We start from the raw sequence: 22813 nt of genomic DNA, 5'->3' as shown, positions 1-22813 counted from the left end.
GCAAAAGTAGGTTTACAGTTGTGATTATGTGAAACACAGTTTATTCCATTATTGTATCATTTTCCATACAAATTATAAACCTACTTTTGCTCCATCCTTATGTAAACCTAGTGTCAAAGCAACATTTATAAACTCTCTATAAAAAACTACAGCACATCTAGATAGTGTGTTATTTGACTTCACTTAGTAACTGATGCCTGTATCATCATCTAGATTTATCCACCTAACAACAAATTGATACTTAAGGTGATTTTGAAGATACTTTCTATCATGAGCTTGAACTACACAGATTTTTAAGTATGGGGCCTTTTCGGAAAAAATACACATGAGGACAAAATAGTTACGATTTATTGCACACTTACTATGTGTCATGCACTCTTCTGAGTGATTGAACCATATTTTCTCATTTAACAACCTATGGAGGTAAGTAACAGTATAATCTGATTTTATTAAAGATTAAACAGACTAAGAGAGGTAAGTAATTTATCTTCCTAGTAAGTTGTGCAACAGAAATTTGAAACCACACAATATGGCTTCAGAGTCCAAGCTCTTTTTATTTCTTTTTTTAAAATTAATTTATTTTTTTGTTGATTTTTTTAGAGAGGTAGGTAGGAAGAGAGAGAAACATCAATGTGAGAAAGAAACATTGATCTGCTGCCTCCTGCACAGCCCCGCTGGGGATCGAACCCACAACTGGGGCATGTGTCCTGGCTGGGAATTGAACGGGGACCTCTCAAGTCCATGGGAGGATGCTCAATCCACTGAGCTACACCAGCCGGGCAGAATCCAAGCTCTTATCCTCTCACTACACTACTACTGTTCAAAGAAAAGCCAATAGGTTATTTAAATCTGATAACCCTGAACGTAACAAGAAAATTTTATAATTTTCATTCTGTTGTCAACATACTATAAGTTTGTAAGAAACACGAAAGATACACAACTTTTAATTCACAAAAATTCCTTATATTTCGCACCAATTATTTATCAGATTGTGCCTTCAGAACTTTTATAAAAGCATCTTTTGGAACTTCAATGTTGCCAATCTTCCTCAGTTTTTTCTTTCCTTCTGCTTGTCTCTTCAAAAGCTTCATTTTTCGGGTAATATCACCACCATACTGAAAAATATTTTAAAAATTGGAAGTCCAGATCACTCCATAGAAAAGTATTCAAACAATAACACACTGACATCAATATAAGAACTGTACAGTTATTATCCATGAGTCCATGAGGAAGACATCTGCGGATACCTCTCTAGTCCTCTTCCCAGCAGATCCCAATTTTCCTGCCTTCAAAAATGATAAAGGCTTTATTTATTTGGTTTTGGATGGAGATGAAGATCCCCAAGGAAACCCAGTACTACATTACGCATGTCAAGAAAGAGCTACTAATCTCCTTACTGATTCAAGGCTTGACATTTTGGGTTCTATAGCTGTAGTCTAATACAGAAACATACATGGGCATATGTACCAGTTGCTATGCAGAGGATTTTGAAATAGCATTTATCATTTGAGTCTCATAATAACTGAGCTAAGAATACTTTTTTTAATGAGACAGAAAACTTGGCAAAGCAATATAGGAGAGGTGGATTTCAATCTCATATTGTCCCCATTGTTTAGACATTGTCTTCAAAATTTTTCCCTATAAATTAAACAAAACGTGTTATCCTGTTCATAACTGTTATAAAATACTTTCTTAGTATTCCAAATAATATGAAAAATATGTAAAAACATAGTCAAAATGAAATATGCTATCATAATTAGGTTGACATTTACCAATTAAAAAAAACAAAAAAAAACCTTGGAGATGAAATAAAGGGTATTATAAAAACCAGCAATGGAAACCAATATATTTATACCCCCTTAATTTTAAACTCATAAAGTAGAACTATTATTACAAAGTAGAACACAGGTAGGTACATACACATTTTGCCAAGACATTCTTCCTATAGGCTTTCACACTGTAAAAGAGAACATTTTATAAGTATATAACTTCATTATACTGTTTAAAAGTACTTTATTTTCAAAGTCTCCTCCTTTATTAAAGATTTAAATGATCCTGTCAGACCTATGTAAAACTGCCATAAGTAAATAATTAGGTAGCTCAAATAGGCTTCCACTTTATTTTCATGAGTACCAACGTACATTAAGAATAAAAAGGCGAAGACCTGTGGGTAGCGTTGATGAGGCCAAATTCAAGCATGGCATGACCTTGATTATAAGAATTCTGAAAGGTCATTTCTGGCTCAACCTAAAAATACTACCACTTATACTTACAAATTAATTTAAAAAAATGATTATTTCATTACCAAATGCACCTAACGTGGGTCAACAGTTACTAGGAAAATAAAGAATATATTAGTTTTATAGAACCCACTTTAGGGTACACTAAATTTTATTTATTTTTTATCTTCATCTGAGGACATTTTTCCATTTTTTGTTCAGATAGAGTGGGAGGGAGGGAGGGAAAGAGAGAAAGAGAGAGAGAGAGAGAAACATCTACGTGAAAGGGACACATCGAGTGGTTGCCACCCGCACAACCAAACCAGGGACAAGGATAAACTGCAACTGAGGTACGTGCCCTTATCGGGAACCAAACCCAGGTCTCTCTGGACCACAGGCCGACTCTCTAACTGCTGAGCCAAACCGGCTAGGGCAGGGTACACTAAATTTTAATATATCCATCCAAGCAGTTATAAACTAACTACTTCTATAATGTTGCTGAGAATTTTGGAGGATAAGAAATTTGAAAGTAGCTCCATTTTTATGTATTCCATAAGGTTATAAAAATCTATTTTTTCTTTATTGTCTACCTCAACACTTAGGTCTGTTAACTATCTAAATTGCACTTTCCAGGCTGTTCCCAGGTTATCAACTCCATTCTGCCTAATCTCTGGGTATTCATGAAATACAAAACCAACTCTAAAGCAAAATGGTGTTAGAAAATGAAATTCATTGCAAATATTGGTATAAAATTTATTCCAAGACTATGTAACAATCATGGTTGTATTTCATCACTACTGACATGGTTTGGCTTAGATAAGAATGGAATAGCAATTTCCAAGCGAGGAGTTACTTCTGATTTTCCACAAGTATTCAGACAATCAAGACAAAAAGAAAAAAAAGGAATTGCTGCAAGACAATCCCTGCCCTTTCTGTTACTCGCACAGCACCTTCTTCAGAGCTCCGATTTATACATGATGTGTCATGACAAAGACATTTCTTGCTCACATCAGTCTATCTTCCACGTCTCCGGCATCACATGTGGTCTGTATTCAAGAATGCAAAAGCCTAACATGAGGCTAGCATTCCTGTCTTATCTTTCTGATTTACAACCTGACTAGCTATGAGGAATGCTTTGAGTAAAAATCATAACTTAGTTTTGTCTTTTGGAAGAATATCTCTAAAACCTTTTTTGTTTCAGTTTCTATTAGTTTATAATTTACTTGAAGGGATAAAACCATAAAAACTTTAAAGAAATATCCAGGAAATTCAATAGTCATTCAATAAAATTAGTGGAAATAAGGTAATTGCTCAAACCCAAATATATTTTACTAATAAATGTAAATAATATCATAAAAAAGTGTTATATAAATAATTAAAAGTAAGTCATCACTTAAATTAGTGGAATTAAGAGTCAAGTAGTAAAGCTTAGGCCAGTGATTTTCAACATTTTTCATCTCATGGCACACATAAACTAATAACTAGAATTCTGCTGCACACCCCAAAATATATTTTTTGGCAGATCTGACCGAAAAACTAGGTATAATTTTGATTCATTCACACCAGAAGGTTACTGTTGTGTTGGTTAATGTCATTTTATTTATTTGACAACCTAGAAGAAAAGAGGTCAGTGCTCCTGACTAAATAGTCAGGTATTGCATGTTTTAAAATTTTTGTGGTACACCAGTTGAAAACCGCTGGCTTAGGCTAATGTTAAGTTGAATTTTTTAGTATTTCATTTTCTGGGTAACCAATCAGGAACAAAAATGAATTTCAACTCACGTTTCTCTGGCAATGATTTTACTTCCAACAGCAGCCTGAATTGCTATCTCAAACAGCTGCCTGGGAAGAGAATCCTTCAGACGTTCACATATGGCTTTGCCAACAGTGTGTGCTTTGTCTCTGAATCAGAAAATTCAAGTATTTACTTATACTAAATAAGAATGTTTAAGTAACTTTCTAGTCCATATACATAATCAATGTAAAGGTGATTCCTTAAGGAGGTTCAAATGGAACTCTTTTATCATAAACATCACTCTCTAAATCAACAACTTTGCTAATTGCAAAAATAACATGATCTAGAACAGAAAATATAGAAAAACATACATGAGAGAATAAAAACCATTCTTGATGTCCTTCCTGTCACCAGTAAATAATCACTGAAATATCACAATAGAATGTTTATCTTATTTTTTTTTTAATCCTCACCCAAAGATATTTTTCCATTGCTTTCTAGATAGAATGGATGGGAGGGGGAGAGGGGGAGAGGAGGAAAGGGAGGGGGGAGGGGTGGGAGGGAGAGGGAGAGGGGGAAACATTCTTGTGAGAGAGACATATTAATTGGCTGCCTCCCACATGACCTTCACCAGGTTTGGGGATCAAACCTGCAAGCCAGGCACATGCCCTTGACCAGGAATCAAACTCTCAACAATTCAATCCACAGACTGAGGCTCTAACTGCTGAGCCAAACCAGCCAGGGCTGGAACGTATATCTTAAACATATATCCTTCTTTTCCTACATACGTATATTTATTTACTTGTTGTAGTTTATTCTACCATTTTATTAGGCACTTTTATTTCCCTAAATAGTAATTCACATATGGTCTTAATGGCTTCAAATGAACTATATCAGGGCGCCATAATTTATTTTAACCAATCAGCTATTTATTGAACATCTAGGGTATTTATTTTTCACTATTATAAATTTTTTAAGATAAACTCTATTCTCAATTCTAAACCTATCATTAGGTTTAAAAAACATTTTATTTCACTTTATCTTACCTGGTAAGGGAAACATTTCTTCCCATGACACTATTCTTTTTGACTATCGTTAACTTTAGTCTCTTTGTCTACGTTAATAATTTGGAAAGAGAAACATGGAAAACAAATGGAAGAAAAAACTAGTACAGGAAAATTTCATTACTTAAAAAAAATTTTTTTATTATTATTATTTTCTTTATTGATTTTAGAGAGAGGAAGGGAGAGGGAAAGAGAGAGAGAGAAACATTGATGAGAGAGAACATCGACTGGCCGCCTCCTGCATGCTCCCCACTGGTGATCTGGCCCATAACCTGGACATGTGCCCTGATTGGGAATTGAACCAGCAACCTCTTGGTGCATGGGTCGATGCTCAACCACTGAGTCACACCAGCTGGGCAACATTTCTTTATTTTTAATTCTCACCCAAGGACATGCTTTTACTGATTTTTTAGAGAGGAAGGGAGAGGGAAAGAGAGAGAAGAGAGAGAGAGTGAAACATTGATGTGAGAGAGAGACATTGATCAGTTGCCTACTGTACGTGCACTGACCAGGTATGGAACCCCCAACCTAAGTATGTGTCCTGACCCGGAGTCAGACCGCCACCTTTTGGTGTACTGGATGATGCTCCAACCAACTGAACCACAATGGCCAGGGCTAATTAATTACTTTTAAGTTTTCAAGGTAAGTCAGATAAAACGGAGCAACCATTAACTAAATAAAAACATATTAAAAGTGGTTACTTTCACATTCCATGATTAGTTTCTATTCAACTTACTTGTGTACCACAGTTACCAGCTCCTCTACAACATTTCCATTCAGCAGAATATCCATTTTTACAAGTTCCGCAGTCTGGTAGCCTGCATCTTCATAATCAAAACTAACAATAAAAAAATGTCCAAGTAATAGATTACATGTTTTTTCTTTTCAAAACATCCTTTTTCTACACTGCCATACTTCCCCCAAAAGATTTAACTTTCCATCAAAATGTTATATACATTTTAGATTAATGGAGCTAAATGATCATAGTAAGGAACACATTTTGCCATCTCTTTACATTTGCGAGATGAGGGGCAAAGGCAGGAAAGCATGCTCTAAAGGGGGCAGGAAAAGAGAATGGTAATCCAGTCCAGGAAAATGATCATTGGAAGCAAATGTCACCTTCTTGCCAATGTTGCCTCCCAGCAGCTGGCTGGCTGAAGACAACAGTATACACTAATGGGTCATTCTCAGATTTGTAAGCTGGGTTTCTGTTTAGTATTCCAGTTCCCATCAAATAAATGCTAGGGCATTGACAAATAGCCATTGATAAATGAGACTTATGGATTTCAGATATAGTTGTTCAGTTTGAACCTTCACAGGGCTTTTTTGAGGATGAAATGAATTAATACATGTAAAGCATTTGAACAGTTCCTAAAAAGTGTTTAGAACAGAGTCTAGTCTAGCACATATAAGCAGTTAGTGTCAGCTATTAATATTAATAATATGGTCAAAGTTTAAAATGCTAATCAAAACACAGGTTTAATTTACAAAATGGAAGTCTAATGAAAAAAATTTCAATTATGCTTACATGTCTTTCCAATTATGGAGAAGAACATATATATTCCTATTGTCACAATTTTAAAACAAACTGGTACCTACAGGTGCAAATATGTTTGGTTTCTAAACCATGGCAGTTGCAAGGTGATATTAATATTCTCTAAAACCAGACTACTGCCTAAAGAGTTTCTAAAATCCTTTCTTTACTCAAAAAATATCATTATGCATTTACTGAATGAAAGATACCACGTTAAGTACTATTTAAATACAAAGAAAGATAAGATACTCTTGCTGGTCAGTGTTAAAAAATAAAAATTGTTCAACTATCTGAATTGACCATTAAATTTTTACCTAGCATATCCAGAAGACAGGGACTTCAAAGAATCATAAAAATCCACCACAATTTCATTCAAAGGTAAGAGATATTTAAGCATAACTCTGTTTTGATCTATAAATACCATATTCTTCTGAACTGCTCTTCGAGCCTAAAAAGGGCAGGGGAAAAACTGTTTTTAATGATCACCTATTCAAATAATGATTTGAAACAAATATAGACAAATATCAATTACCAACTTAAATATTTCCTTATAAGTGCTGATAAAGTAGTGTATTCACATACTATTTAAAATATAGGGAGAACCATTTTGCATTTCAAGTACAGTATACAACAAAGCTTTTAATTCTTTGTATTTAACAATTTTATCTTTTAAAATTATACAGTATTTCATTTAATAATAAGTCAAATTGTAACTGCAGATAAAGTCAAAAGTTCTAATTTCTTATTTTACAAATAAAGAAACTTTGGTCCAGGGAAATTAAATGACTGACCATAGCTGTTATATAGTTTGTGATTTAAGTCCATACTCAACATTTGAGAGTTCTTTCTAATATATGTCAAAATATTTCAAATAGGTATTTTTTAAGGACTATGATTATATCCCATTTTTGGAATAAGTCATTTATTACAGTGTGGTGAGAACTAAAGCAAAATGGAAAACACCTTCCAATTAAAGGTCTGTTAAGTATTACTATAACATTTCAAACTACATTCAGTATCAGATACTCAAAACGTCTAAAAGAAATTACATTTTTATCCACTCAGGATAAATAAGCATCAGATTTCTTTCCTTTGGGCTAAAATAGTAATTCGTTAAGTTAACCAAGTTGATCAAAATTCTGACTCTCTTTCTTTATTTTAAATAAAAATATGTTTTAAAGTATTTGTATCTATATCCACATGTATATAGATAGGTAATATGTATGTATGTATGTATGTATATAAATACAAATCTTTATAAAAAATTGTTATAAATTCAGTGTGCTCCACAGAGAGAAATCTTTCAAAACTGCTTGAGAAGACTAAAATTTATTTTTATATTAAATTATATTACATTTATACCTGGCAAAGCATCATGATTTTTCCAGTATATTCATCTGGTGTTATAATGGTGCCCAAAATAACTGGCTCCAAATATTCTGTTACTTTTGATTTATCAGGGAACTGTGCAGGATTGATGATTGTGATCTCCTTTTCTCTGTATTCCTAAAAGTAAATAAATACCAGCAATAGTTAAAAAGAAATCTTAATAAATTATTACCATGTTTTAATTTAAAGTAAATGTTAGAATTTATTTTGTTACTGAATTTGTTGGAATTACAACAGAAAATTTGTTGGAAAAAACAACAGAATCCCTAAAGCGTAGAATATTATCTTAACATGCTTTAGATTTAAAATTCCTTCAGCCCTGGCCAGCTTGGCTCAGAGGTTAGGGCATCAGTCCTCAGACTGAAGGGTTGTGGGTTTGTTTGATTCCCAGTCAAGGGCACGTAACTAGGTTGCAGGTTCGATCCTCGGCCCCGGTCAGGGTCATGTAGGAGGCAGCCAGTCAATGTCTTTCTCACATCAATGTTTCTCTCTTTCCCCCTCTCTCCCTCCCTTCCACTTTATCTTAAAAAAAAAAAAAAATCTAACTGTAATCATTTAATATTAATAAGCAATGTATTCACATTTACTAAAGACATTTCACATACTATTTAGAAAAGTATGAAATAAGAATACATTTTATTCCACTCCTTATAAGGCATTATAATCAGTTTCCTAAATTAATTTTGTTGGAAAATACTTAAAGATGCCAAAGTTAGTATTTCTTTAAAATAAACACTTAGATTACCACTTAGATGGAATACAGCGCTATCTCTATCATTAACTTAAAATCTAAAATTCCTACAGCCAGGTAGGAATGAATGCTTCATTTTTAATAAGCTAAATTACTTATAACTGAAATATATTCATCATCTTTACACTAGGTTTAGAACAGTATTTTCATTACTAATTCAGTAACAGAATGGTATTGATAATATGGATATTTTATAAAGTAAAACATTTTATAAGTTGTTTCTCATGTAGATTCTCCATCATTAATCCTGAGGTAACTCAATTTATATTGCTATTAATAAAAAAATATTTGGTTTTAATAGCCAGTCAGCTAACAGTGTACCAAGTTTCTCTTGCATTCTGCACACGCACACACACACATTGAGTTTTCCCTTGTATCCTGGTTCACAATAGTACCTTTATCAATTTTGCTGATGAAAGAACAGCTTTATATGGAACAGTAGGAGTTGTCAAAATAACAGAAGCATTATATTCTTGCTCTAGTCGCTGGTTGAAAACTTCCATATGCAAAAGTCCAAGAAATCCCAATCTGGGGAAGAAAAAGCCACACTCCAAAATGTTTATGTCCTATAGAGTCTATTTTCTTTGATGAATATATTGTTACCTTGTGGGGAAGGGGTGGTATAAAAAGTCATTCAATCAGTTCATATCATAATTAAATGCTAGCATAATTTCATTAAATAAGATTCCAATGTTCCACTGGGATTCCATTTAAAATTGCCATAAAATTTACCTATAGTATATGAATTCACAGTGTGAAACAACAGGCAGATATTATTTCACTTTACAATAATATGAACTTATATTCAGAAACGTTCAAGAGCAATAAACTACTTAAACTTAACTTTTCAATAAACATGGAACCCTACAATGTAACTGAATCTTACCTCCAGCCGGCACCTAGAGCAAGGCTACTGTCCCGATGAACTGTCACACTGGAATCATTTAAAGTCAGTTTTTCTATAGCACTCTTCAGGTTATTATATTCAGACTGATCTATAGGGTACATTCCTGAGGACATAATAATATCTAATTATCACATGTAAAAAGCCAGCCAGGGAAATAAATATGCAATGCTTCTAAGATCAAAATCATTTAGTTTTAAAATAACTTTCTTATATTTCATTCACCAAAATGTTAGTTTGCTGAAAAAAACTATGAATATTAATTACACTGATTCTAAAGAATCTTTCAAGTTTTATAGCATTTAATGAATGTATAACTGGATTCATACTGCAAGTGATGTTTTTTTGATATTGTGAAAATATAAGGAAAACAAAACAAAACAAAACAAAAAAACATGGGAATTAGGCCTAGGAAAATACATTGTGTTTATTTCAAGAAACAAAAGTGGAAGACATTCCACAACCACAAATGAGACTCCATTAACAGATTTAAAACAAACAAACAAAAAAAAACAGGAGTAGAAATGAAAACTACATTGAATTCTTAATTCTCTATGACAAATTATCCTTTGAAATCAAAGATATATTTTGCTTTTTTCAATTCACTGACAAAAACTACAAAGTTACTGATTCATCAGATTCTCTTTCATCTGACACCTCAAGTCCCCACCTCTCAAGTCCTCCAAACTTCAAATGACTGACCATGGGGACACAAACGTTCATCATTCACAATGAGAGATACTTAAGGGAGAAAAAAAGGGCTAGATGGACACCCAGCACAGAGCAACTTAATGACCATCAGTCGGGTCTTCTTTTTCAAATGTCTGTAATTCCACACAGTAGTAAAAGACTGCGAAGTTACCCACGTGAGGTGGCACTATTCTCTTGCCATGTTTACACTAGTACCATATTAAAGAAAGGCCGGCTAAAGGGAAGGTACTCAGTAATAAACTAATTTAAGAAAATTCAAATATAACGACCTACTCTCTAAGGAAATAAGTTGGAAATTCATATTACCATGTTCTTTCATACATGAGAGAGCTTGTTTCTTAAAAAGTCCTAAAAAAATTTAGGAAATTATCTCCCACATAAAATTTTGCTATACATATGAAATTAGCTAGTAAGTAAATAGTACACACACACAAATAGAGTATCCTGGAATTAGCTGTTATTTAAAATGAGTATTTCTAGTAATTTTTCTTTCAAATGACAGAATAAATTGACCTTCATCTTTTGACTGTGTGAGCTCCTCACCTGCAAATACCATTGGTTTCGCTGATTTAAACCCAGGCAAGGGCTCCACTGGTTGTTTATGTAAATATAATGTATCTCCTATTTGTGCTTCAGTGACATCTTTCATCCCAGCAATCAGATAGCCCACCTGTCCTGCATATCTAAATAAAATTATTATATGGAATATTTACTGTTTTAATGTTCCAAGTGCATACTCACAATAAGTTCTACCTTTCCAGGAGATGATCACTCTCCAAACAAAACCTCATGAAACTGAAACTAAAGCTACATATCAATTCTCAACTCTAAGTATTATCAGCAAAAGAACATACCATGCCTTAAAAATCCATTACCAACAACAAACCTAAGGCCTCTGTCATGACTCCACCCATCTTTGCATATTAAACTCCAGCTAAATAAAATGTAAACACAGTGAAACTCCTAAGTGCAGAAACATAAAACACTTCTTGCAATGTAAAACATTATTAGTGAATTGTGCTATAAATGTGCTTTAAAAAAGAAAAAAAACGAACAAGGAAAAATAAGTGACATTTCAACAAATTAGCATCTATTTTATGTTCCTCTTGTAAGAAAAGAGCAAATCTCAAGATTTCAGAATTTTAGCTTAGTTTTTTTCCTCCAAAAAAGCAAATCTACATGATAACACGCTGTAGTAAAGGTCAGTATATGATATATATGGCAGAATATAGACAGACTTTAGAAATATTTGAGTAAAATCAACAAAAACTACTTTATGACTCTCCAGTAAATTAAAAAATGTAATAAGCAAAATGTGCTAGTTGTAGACATACAACATTAAACTATCAAGTATGACCCATAATAGTCACCTGGTTCAATATCTTAATTTTTCCAGGTAAGGAAACAAAGACCAAAGAAAGCTCCAACTGTGTGCCCGAGGTCATGTACCTCGGCAGTACCTGAGGGCTGACACACAGGCAGCAGTTGGATATTTATAGCTGAACTCAGAACTCAGTTGTTCTAGTGCACCTACCCTGCTAACCCCACATGCAGTAATTCTTGTTAATCGAAGTTCTGCCATGAACTCCACACTAAAGAAAAGAATTTAAGACATTTTCTTCATTACTTTTATGTTGAAAATCTAATTATAAAAAATTAAATGTCAAAATGATACCTGATATAAATATGGATATGGGTGAGAGAACCGTCTCTTTCACTGCCTCATTAAACACACCAATACAGAATCCTATCTCTATCACTGGATCACAAAATTAGTTATGTCTAGTCAAAAGAAATAAAAATATATCAAATTTTTATTATTCTTCATACATGAGATTCCTTTCAAAAAATCATTCACTAGATAGTTGTATTAAATAATCAGTTGTTTTTTTTTTTTCCTGAATCTCCAAATTGGGATCATTTTAAGTATAACAAGTTGAGAAAGGATGAGACAGAAATAGATGCAAGTGTATTTTAATTACTAACGTAGATTACTTACAGTTTATGAGTTGGCTGCTCATTAGGATTCAGAATTCCTATTTCATTAACTTCATATGTCTTTTGAGTATGTGCAGATACAATTTTATCTCCTTTTGAAACCACTCCATCAAATAATGCTACATTGGCTATCACACCCCTATACTGGTCAAAGGTGGAGTCAAACACCAAAGCCCTCAGGGGATTTTTCCGATGTACTTTAGGACTATTAAAAATAAGTAAAAAGTAAATACACATATAGTAAACTAAAATCTTAATAATAAAATGTTTATTTTTAACTCAAATACTATGTTTAATTTATTCTAGTATTGCAGAATAACTAACAATTGACAGCCAAAATAAAAAGATCTGTCTATAAAATAAGGTGCAATGTCTATTTTCATATTAGTTTTAATTAAACCTCAAGTTTTAAATAACTGACTTTTAAAGTTACTTATAAAACCGATCAAATATATTCACTATTAAGGCAAAGAACAAAAATTGTCAATATATTCAAGTCTACTTATTACATTGATTAAGAATAGACAGATCCCTATCATCCTTTTCTCTCATTTTTCTGTATTGTATTTGCCTTCTATATGTTACTAAAAATAAAATTAAAAATTTATTTTATTTACCACATATGCTACACTAAAATAACAAATCAAATTGATGGTCTGTGTACTATTAAAGGTAAACAAACAGTATAAAAATAACAAAAGACTTACGGGGGTATTCTTTCAATGACTGCCCGAAGAACACTTTCAACATTTGTTCCAAGTTTGGCAGAAATCTAAAAATATATACGTAAAAAATAAACATTTAAACTTAAAATTCTACCTTTATTCTATCCTGGAGATGGAGCTTTATGATCAGAATAAAGATATAATTCCAGCCCTGGCTGGTTTGGGTCGGTGGTTAGAGCATCGGCCCGTGGTCCAGAGAGTCCCAGGTTCAGTTCCTGCTAAGGGCACATACCTAAGTTGAAGTTTGTCCCTGGTCCTGGTCGTGTGGGTGGCAGCCAGTTGATGTGTCTCTCTCACATCGATGTTTCTCTCTCTCTCTTCCTCCCTCTCTCCCTCTTGCTCTATCTGAAGATGAACGCAGAAAAAAAATGTCCTTGGGTGAGGATAAAAAAAATAATAATTCTAAGTTACCAATTTGTTTGAAGAGCATTGTAAAAGGAAGCACAAAGCATATAGTGTGCTGACAAATGTCCTTCCAGTACAGTTAGGTATTTCTATGGTTCTTGGATTAAATTATAAGAGCATTCTGATTATGGTGTTGAAAGGGTAATGGACTAAGAGTTCAAAAATCCTAGGTAAAAATCATGCCTCTGTATGTAATGTAACAACTATGACCTATACATACTTCTTGAGCTCAAGTTCATCTGATAAATGAAGTGATTATTCATATTTTGCCTCAATCTCAAGGTTGTTGTGTGGATAGAATAAACAATATATGTGGGTGGCACACAGGAAATTATAAGGCATAGTATTACTATTCTCACACTAAAAAAGCCAAAAGACTTAAAACACATGTGCATGACTCACCTTTGCCATAACCAGTAACTGGACTATCTCTGAAATCATGATTTCAAAACTCATTCCCTGAATACCAGCTCTTACCCTTCAAACTCCTTCTACATCAGTTTCCCATCTCAGCAATAAAGACATCTTGGGCTGAATAATTCTGTTTTGGGGCACATTCTGTGCCCTGTAGGATGTTTAGCAGCATCCATGGAATCTCCTATCCACAAGACACCAGTAGTATAGCCCACCACAGCCGTGACAACAAAAAATGCCTCCAGACATTACCAAATGTTTCCTGGGGGGCAAAACTAACCTCTAATGAGAACTGCTTCTCTAGACTCTAGTATCTTGTTTGTAAAATCCTTTACGATCACAACCTCTAATCCACTGAGTAGACTACTTCTTTCAATTATCCATTAGTCCTCCGCACCCTCCTTTTCCAGCTGAGACGCCAAGGTCCATTATTTACAATCACTGTTCAACTGCTTTCTATTCTCTATCATAAGAAGATGGTAAAACTTCAACTGTGACTGCGCTCAACTATATGCTTTTCTATGCTTAACCAGAGCAGCTTAACCTTTTCTGCAGAAAAATCAAGTAACTGGTCTGTAACTGGTTTCTTGTGAATTCATGACCATAGATCTCACTATGTAGCCAACACTTCCTAGCAGTCCCACCCCCGACAGTGTTGCCTCTCATTTCATTTAAGGAAACGTGAAACATAAAAACCTCCTTATCCAAATATACAAATCCATCTGCATTCTCTTTGCCTTCTCTCTCATTACAATCTGAGAATTATTCCTACTTACCTAAAAACTCACTCCTTCCACACTCCTATTCTGAAGCATACTCTCTCTAATCCTTCTCAAAGTCCTATTCATAACACTGTAAAAAGTGACAATAATGTAGTCTGACTTCTTCTCTACCTACACATTTCCCCTAGGAAACAGCATCCATTTCCATGGCCTTAATAGCACATACATGCTAATGACTCCTAAATATCTCTGACCCAGCCCTATCCATGAAAGCCTGAATTGTGATCTCCGAAATATCTCTACTTGGATGTGTAATAGACATTTCAAACCTACCATGTCCAAAACATAGTTTTTTACTTTCTTTCTTTATCTGTTTCTCCCCAGGTCCTCTCCATTTTAATACAAATATTTGATTAGTTGCTCAAACCCAAAGCCCCCTGATTCTTCCCTTTGTTTCACCTCCTTACATGTAACCCATGAGCAAATTTATTGTATCTACAAAATACACATCAAATTTGCATACTACTCCAACATCACCATCACATACATGGGTACCACTATTTTGCACCTGGTTTCCCCATCTCTTCTTACTCTTTTCCAATCCATTCTCTGTAAAGCAACCTGAATGATCAGTTTATTTCCTCTCTTGCTTTGAAATCCTTTTACTATCTCAGAATAATTTTCAAACTCTGTAGCACAGCAAGAGTCCCAGTGTGACTTGATTCCTGCCTAACCCTACAAAGCCATCTCATCTAATTCGCCTCCTGTTTGTTCCTTAAACATGTCAACCCTTGCCAAACATGCCAAGCCTTCACACTCTTTCCTCTTCCTAGAATGCAATTCTCTCTGTCTTAATTTCTTCAGGGCTTAGTTCATCGGAGAGGCATTCCCTAAGTTACTATGCATCACAACATCTATCTGAGAAAAAAATATCTTTCTATTGTTAACTATGGTATTCTACCTCAAACGATGCAATTTGTTAAATGAATTTCTTGACATCTGTCTCATTCAATAATTAATATGCTTACATATTTTTTTTTCTTATTTAATGACTGCTTCCCCAAGTAAAATATGAACACAATGGGACAGGATCTTGTCTTTTCTGTTCACTAGCTGACACATACCAAATAAGTATCTGAGTACATTTTGTAAAGATGTATTAAAACTAGAATAGTTCATCAGACTTTAATATAACACCATCCAAGTTATGAAACCAAAATTCCAAGACTACCTTATAATAGGCTCCACTTCATATTAAAAACCATTGAATTGTGTATGTGTGTATATGTATATCCAAGAAAAGAAAAAAGATTGCTTTTTCAGTCATTATCAAGTTGTATGTAATCATCCATGTATTAAGGTTAAACAAACAAAAAACACTCTTTAGCTGAATTTGCTTTCGCAACAATCAAACAAGATTGGAAGTGGAAGCTAAACATCATACTGTTAAACTGACATACATACTACAAAAGCATATAGCATTGCAGTTTGTAGCTATTTAACACCCAAACCAGCATTAGAAAGGTAAATTTAAAAATTCAAATTTAAAATATAGTATTAACTTTGACAAAAATAATATCTATTGTTTCTTACTATTATTATTCTAGCTAGCTCTTTTATTTAAAAAGCTTTTTGTGGATTCCAAGAAAACATACAAATGCCTTGAAATTAGTTTGAAAGTGCTCTTCAAAGAAAATTATTTCCACAGAGGCAAAATGGCATACAAAAATAATATTGCAATGAATTGCAGAAGACCTAATTTCAGTCCTGGCACATTAGCTAATGAGATCTGCACTCTTAAGAAAGTGATAAAAATCTATGCACCCCTTCTTTCAACTTTATCACAAGAATAATTCCTGTCGGTCTTAACCATGTAATTAGAATTTTTGGTGAGGATCAAATGAAATATTAGTAAAAAGAACTTTATAGAACTATAAAAACATTATATAATGATGGGCTATCAAACACTCTAAAATTTCAGTTAGGCCAATTATCTGAAATTTTTAAAATTATAACCAAATCTTGGAAAAAAAAAGTATTTTACCTTAATACATTCATCACTTGGAATATCAAAGACTTTTTCGATTTGTTTTTCAACCCTTTCAGGATCAGCATTCTTCAGATCTATCTTAAAAAAAGGAATTCATTCATTATGTCTTAATTTAATAACAATAAAGTGTATTACATATTAAATAACAGTATTTGCAGGTAGTTAAAAGTATAATTGACCCCTCTATGATTTTTCTTTCAAAAGTATTAAAACAGTCTAGGTATAGGCAATACAGTTTTAACAAGCATGGCCACTGAAAACTGGAGGGCAGGGAGCAGAGCATGCCGAAAATGTCGGCAGTCAGCTAGCTACGCGAGGCAGAAGAGTTCAACAGTTTATCAAGTAACACCACGTAAACTGATTTTATCAGTTCAGTTAGACATAACTTACAACAAACTGTCTTACCAATGGGCTAACCTTACTTCTTTTAAACTTAGCTCCAAAATAAAAAAAATATACTGAATGCAATGCAGATTTTTAAATTAAAATTCTGAATTTATTAATTAAAAAATAAATAAAAGTTAAGGTGCATTCACAGTGCTCACTTTGGCACCTATTAGAATGTCTCCTCCTAGATCACAAACTCTTTTTCTTTTCCTATATATAGTTTAGTGAAACAGATATATTTTAGCTGCCCAACATGCATACCATTTCCACAGAAACAGCCCTCCATCACACCACGTAATTTAGGGAAACTATCTTCTCAACTACATGCAAGCCAACAGGTGTTTCAGTCACAATTCTATCACATGCAATTCAAAGAAATCCCACCAATATATTTAATAAATAGTTGAAAGTCCCACATATAAAAAAACAGTACACTTGATATTCAAACACTAAATTTACTTTTAGTAAGTAAAGTAATAAATAGCATTGCTGTCTCCCGCTTACCTTGTTTATAACTGGAATTATGGAGAGCTGTGCCTCAAAGGCAAGAAAGAAGTTTGCTACAGTCTGGGCTTGAATACCCTGGAAAAAGCAAGACACAGGATACTGAGATGCTCTTTCTACCACCTGTCACAAAACTTATAATCAAGATCATTCCACACATCTTTATCAAAAGCAGAGGTATAAGACAAACTGTTGTATCTATACTTCCATGCATCTGGATTATTCCCTGTGAAATTCCTTTCACTTCAAGAAGCACTTATTTAAGGGGACTGTGTTAGGCTTAGAGACACAAAGGTGAAATATAGACCCTCAAAGTCATCCAAGCCTACTGTAGGATACAGTCCTGTGATGCAGTTTATAAAGCCCAGTACTTTGTATATAAGGTAGAGATTGACTTTTCCTGACACCATCAGGGTAGGTTTTTACAGGGCTGGGAACATCTGGCCTGTGGGCTGTATAAGGCCCATGAAATTAGTACCAGCTAACATCACATGCCTCACCGAATTAGCCTGACCAAATATAGCAGGCTAATTTTTAAGCTGATAATTTTGAATGGCCCTCGAATGATGTTATGAATATCCAATTGGCCCTTGGCAGAGAAAAGGTTCCCCACCTTTGGAAAACATAAACAATAACAAAATCTCTGGCTTTTGAATGAAGTGTGTGAGAGAAACTAAATATATCAAAAGTTTATTTTAAATAGCATATCAAAACTCTTATAATCGTCATCTACTGAATATGTTTGTATGGTACATTTATAACACAAAAGAAGTTGGTAATGTGATTGGAAGTTTCTTTCAAACTAACACTTCCCAAACTACCTTAAAATCACCCAAAATGACCTCAAACATAAAGATTTATTTTCAACTTTTGCTAAAAATTGATATGAAAAACTCAGATTAAGAACTGTTGCCCTGGCCAGTTTTGCTCAGCGGTTAGAGCATCGGCCTTTGGTCCAGAGAGACCCGAGTTCGGTTCCTGATAAGGGCATGTTCTTCGGTTGCAGTTTGTCCTTGGCCCTGGTTGGGTCGTGCCGGTGGCAGCCACTCAATGTGTCCCTTTCATGTCGATGTTTCTCTCTCTCTCTCTCTCCCTCCCACTCTAGCTGAACAAAAAATGGAAAAATGTCCTTGGATGAGGATGAAAAAAAAGAAAAAGAAAAAGAACTGTTAAAAATTGCCCCACCAGTGAGGCTCAGTGGATTGAGCGTCGTTCCATGGACTGAGACGTCCTGGTTTGATTCCCAGTCAGGGCACATGCCTGAATTTTGGCCTCGATCCCCAATAGGGGGCAGCAGATCAATATTTCTCTCTCACATTGATGTTTCTTTCTCTCTCTCCCTGCCCCTCTCTCTAGAAAAAAATCAATAAAAACATTTTTTTTTTTTTTTAAAAGAACTGTTAAAAATTGAAGGTTTTTTTGGTAGGCTATATCTATGACACATTTCAACAAAAAATACTATTGAACAATTCCTCTGATCAGCTTAAAATTTTTAAAGATGAACTAGTCACTTACACAAAAATACATTAGTATAATAAACTTCAAATTAACAGGACCAAACCATATGCTTTTGGTTAAGTAATACAGTAAATCTTATTTTTTTCAAACACAAAAATTTTATTTCCAAAACATATTTTAAGGAAACATCTTGAAACAACCAAATAGTATGTCACAGCAGATAAAATTATAGGTACCTACCTCATTTGCATCAACCACAAGTAAAACACCCTGGCAAGCAGACAGTGACCTGGATACTTCATAACTAAAATCGACATGGCCCTGAGAAACAAAAAATATTGATACCTATAAATGTTAGCTATAATTTTTTTAGAGAGAGGCATTATGGCAAATCTATTGACTCCACTTGGTAAAAAGTCAATGTTTCTTCAGTTTAGCCCACGCTTGTGAAACAATTTACACTAACCTAAGAACAAGGAGAAAACAAAGAGCAAAGTTAGATGTTTAATGTTAAGTTCAAAAACTAAACAAGGATTTGTTTGCATTATTAATACAAGTCTCACCTTAACAATGGAGACAAAATTAATATTAAACTTACCGGTGTATCAATGAGATTTAAAAGGTACTGCTTTCCTTCACAATTATAGAAGAGAGATGCTGTCTGTGCTTTAACAGTGATTCCTCTTTCTCGTTCTACTTGCAATTTATCAAGAACTTGCTTATTATTCTTTGTTTTATCAATTGTCCCTATAACAGAAACACACAGTATTTTTATAGATTTTTAAAAAAGAAACAATACTGCATATAAATTAAAATGAAATGTAAAAAGCATGGTAAAAGTAATTATCAATTACTCACTGCCATCAAGTATATAACATGAAAATACCTGTTACTTCCAGGAGCCGGTCAGCTAAAGTACTTTTGCCATGATCCACATGTGCAATGATGCTGAAATTTCTAATATTTTCAACAGGAAATACAGACATGTCGACTTTTTCCTGGAAAGAAATTTAAGAGTATAAATTTCACACAATATGAAACAAAATATACTAAAGAATATTCTTTTAGTTTTCTTTGAAAAACCACATTATAGTATCTGTATTGTGCATATTTTTATTTCTCTAACAATAAAGTTACACATGGCTAAACTCATAAGCAATTAATTATAATGACTCATTAAATATGTTAGTTTCACTGTCAAAGGTGACTACACCGCTAAATAAAAGTTCTTTATAATATTTCCACCACTTTCATAAATGGAGAATACAAGATACCTAGAACTCATTAACTGCCTGAAGGCAAAAAAAAACAAAAAAAAACCCACCAACAACAAACTATAGAAAAGCCAGGGGGGAGAAAAAGAAAATCCTTTGCCCGCATTCTAGTTAGGTCTATTTAAAAATCTGTGCTCCTAAAAAATAAAAATTTGTGCTCCTAATAGAGTCTTTAAAAGTTTAATTCAGATATAATTTTGTTATTCAATAACTTCTCTGAAAAGGGTAAAAATCACATCAGCAAAAAAAGGGTCTTATTAACTTAAAATTCAAAAATATTTAAAAATGTAACTCCTAACTTTTAGTTCACACATCTTGACCAGGACTCATTACAAACTGCTAAACAAATTGGTATTCAAGTAAAATATGTCAGTTTATTTTGTACTCTAAACATGTTATTTTTTTCCCATAAAATCTATTATTTTATAATCTGCACCCAAAAAAGTCCCATGAAATACAACATTCTCATGAGCTTCAAGTTTCCATTTTTGAGTGCTCCAACACAAGGAAGATAATAATGGTGCAACTATATCTGAAAGAAATTCTGCAAAAATACTAAATCTGATCTGTTGTCCTGTAAGATTGTTTGCTCCCACCCTTCAAGAGATATATAGGACTGCACCATATTCAATAAGTTTTAATTGCAATATAAATTCAATTTAAATTCCAGTTATTTTAGAAAAGGGAAAAACTGATTAATTTTCTGTAAAGTCTTATTTTTTCCAGTTACTCATAACTTGCAATCAAATACTTCACTTTTCTGTCTAAACTATATCTCTTCATAGTTATCAGATAATGTAGTTTTTAGACATGCTGAACCTCCACCTTCTTCAACCACAAGAATAGAGTCAGAATTACACAACTTTGCTTTGGCTGAAGTAAAATACAATAATACAGAAGCTAAGACACATACCTAGCACATCTTATATTCTAGGGACTGGACCAACATGTTCTATGCCTTTCGTTGTGCAACCCTCACAAATTAGGTATTCGATGTTTTATTAGTATCTCATCTAATATATGAAGAAACATTCACAGAATGGTCAAGTAGCTTGCCCAGGTCACCGGGCTAATAAATTTCAAGACTGGTGCAGCCACTATGGAAAACAATATGGTGTTTCCTCAAAAGATAAAAATTGAACTGCCATTTGACCCAGTGATGCCACTTCTAGGATCATATCCTAAGAAGCCTGAAACACCAATCAGAAAGAACAGATGTACCCTTATGTTCATAGCAGCACTATTTACAATGGCTAAGATCTGGAAACAGCCCCTGTCCATCAATAGATGAGTGGATAAAAAAAGCTGTGGTACATATACACAGTGGAGTACTATGCAGCTGTAAGAAAGAAAGATCTCTTGCCTGTTGAGATGTCATGAAGCCACCTGGAGAGTATTATGCTAAGTGAAATAAGCCAGTCAGAGAAAGACAAGTACCGCATGATCTCACTTATATGTGGAATATAATGAACAAAATAAGCTGATGAATAAAACAGACCCAGAGACATAGAAAAGGAGTAGGCTCAGACTGACAACCCTCAGAGGAGGGGGGCGGGGAGAGATAAACCAAAGAACTTATATGCATATTTGCATAATCAATAGGCATAGACAACAATACTGTGATGGGGGTGGGGGGCGGATCGTGAGGAGGGTGTCAATGGGAGAAAACGGAGAAAAATCTGTAACAAAAATAAATTAATAAGAAAATTTTCCCAAGGAAACGAAGGTTATACTAGCATCTTCCTTAGTGGGATTTTAGGAGTATTAAGGTAATAGACGCAAAGTGCTTAGCCCACTGCCTCGCATAAACAGTTAATTAGTGACTGCCATCACAAACGAGGTTACACATGAAGTGACTTGTCCAAGGTCACACCAGAGAACAGGTGGGGCACTCGGAAACCTCCGGGCGGGCGCGCTGTCGGCTCCGCCTCGGTGCCTGAGTCGCAGCCTGTCCACGCGTAGTCGGTCCTGGGAAGCCCTTCATGCTCCACGTGGGTAAGAAGCACCCTCCCAACGTTTAGTACGTGGCTAATAAGAAACGGAGAGGCGGTCACCTTGCGCTCTGCGGAGCCGTAGAGCCTGTCCAGAGCCCGGCAGCCGCCAGCAGCCCCGCCGGTGCGCGCGCCCGGAGGCCAGGGCAGCCCCCGGCACGCAGCCCGGGTGACACAAGCCGCGAGCGCGCGTCCGCGCCTCCAGCCCGGACCCGCGAGAATCCGCATCCCACTGGCGACGCAGCGTCAGGGGACGGTCCCGAGACGCGACGGCGTCATCCCTCGAGACTTGGTTTCCTCCGAGATGCCGCGGCCAGGGGCGGCGAACAATTCAGCCACACTTTCGGACACCGACCAGACAGGGTGCTTGGACAGCGCTGCCCAACCGCCTGCTCCGCTGAAACAGCCGGAGGAAGCGCCACCCGCCGACGTTCTTACGTCCAACTACGTCACGACGCTAGTGTGCCCCGCTCAAGGCTGTAAGGGAGTCACGTGACGGGAAACGCTCACTAGTAGTTTTCATTCCGCCCGCAGCGTGGTGTTAGGATTTAGCCTCTTACCCCGTGGCAAAATAATAT

General features: G+C 34.8%; 1 protein-coding gene across 1 annotated transcript; it reads right to left on the bottom strand.

Moving 5' to 3' along the window:
- Window positions 1-941: 941 nt before the first annotated feature.
- GUF1 (GUF1 homolog, GTPase) lies at window positions 942-22463 on the bottom strand. The gene is made up of 17 exons (XM_036265465.1): window positions 22299-22463; window positions 19857-19968; window positions 19569-19717; window positions 19211-19291; window positions 17513-17590; window positions 16616-16699; window positions 13013-13077; window positions 12307-12510; window positions 10851-10990; window positions 9579-9702; window positions 9088-9220; window positions 7915-8058; window positions 6867-7000; window positions 5755-5856; window positions 4002-4121; window positions 1921-1957; window positions 942-1115 (listed from the first exon to the last, which is right to left on the bottom strand). Exons 1-17 carry the CDS (start codon window positions 22461-22463, stop codon window positions 978-980), a joined length of 2010 nt encoding a protein of 669 aa, XP_036121358.1. The 3' UTR covers window positions 942-977.
- Between the last annotated feature and the right edge of the window lie 350 nt (window positions 22464-22813).

The sequence above is a fragment of the Molossus molossus genome, unplaced genomic scaffold, assembly GCF_014108415.1.
Source record: "Molossus molossus isolate mMolMol1 unplaced genomic scaffold, mMolMol1.p scaffold_m16_p_1, whole genome shotgun sequence".
Taxonomy (NCBI): Eukaryota; Metazoa; Chordata; class Mammalia; order Chiroptera; family Molossidae; genus Molossus; species Molossus molossus.
Note: the sequence above shows the minus strand (reverse complement) of the source record. Positions and strands in the feature narration are given on the sequence as shown.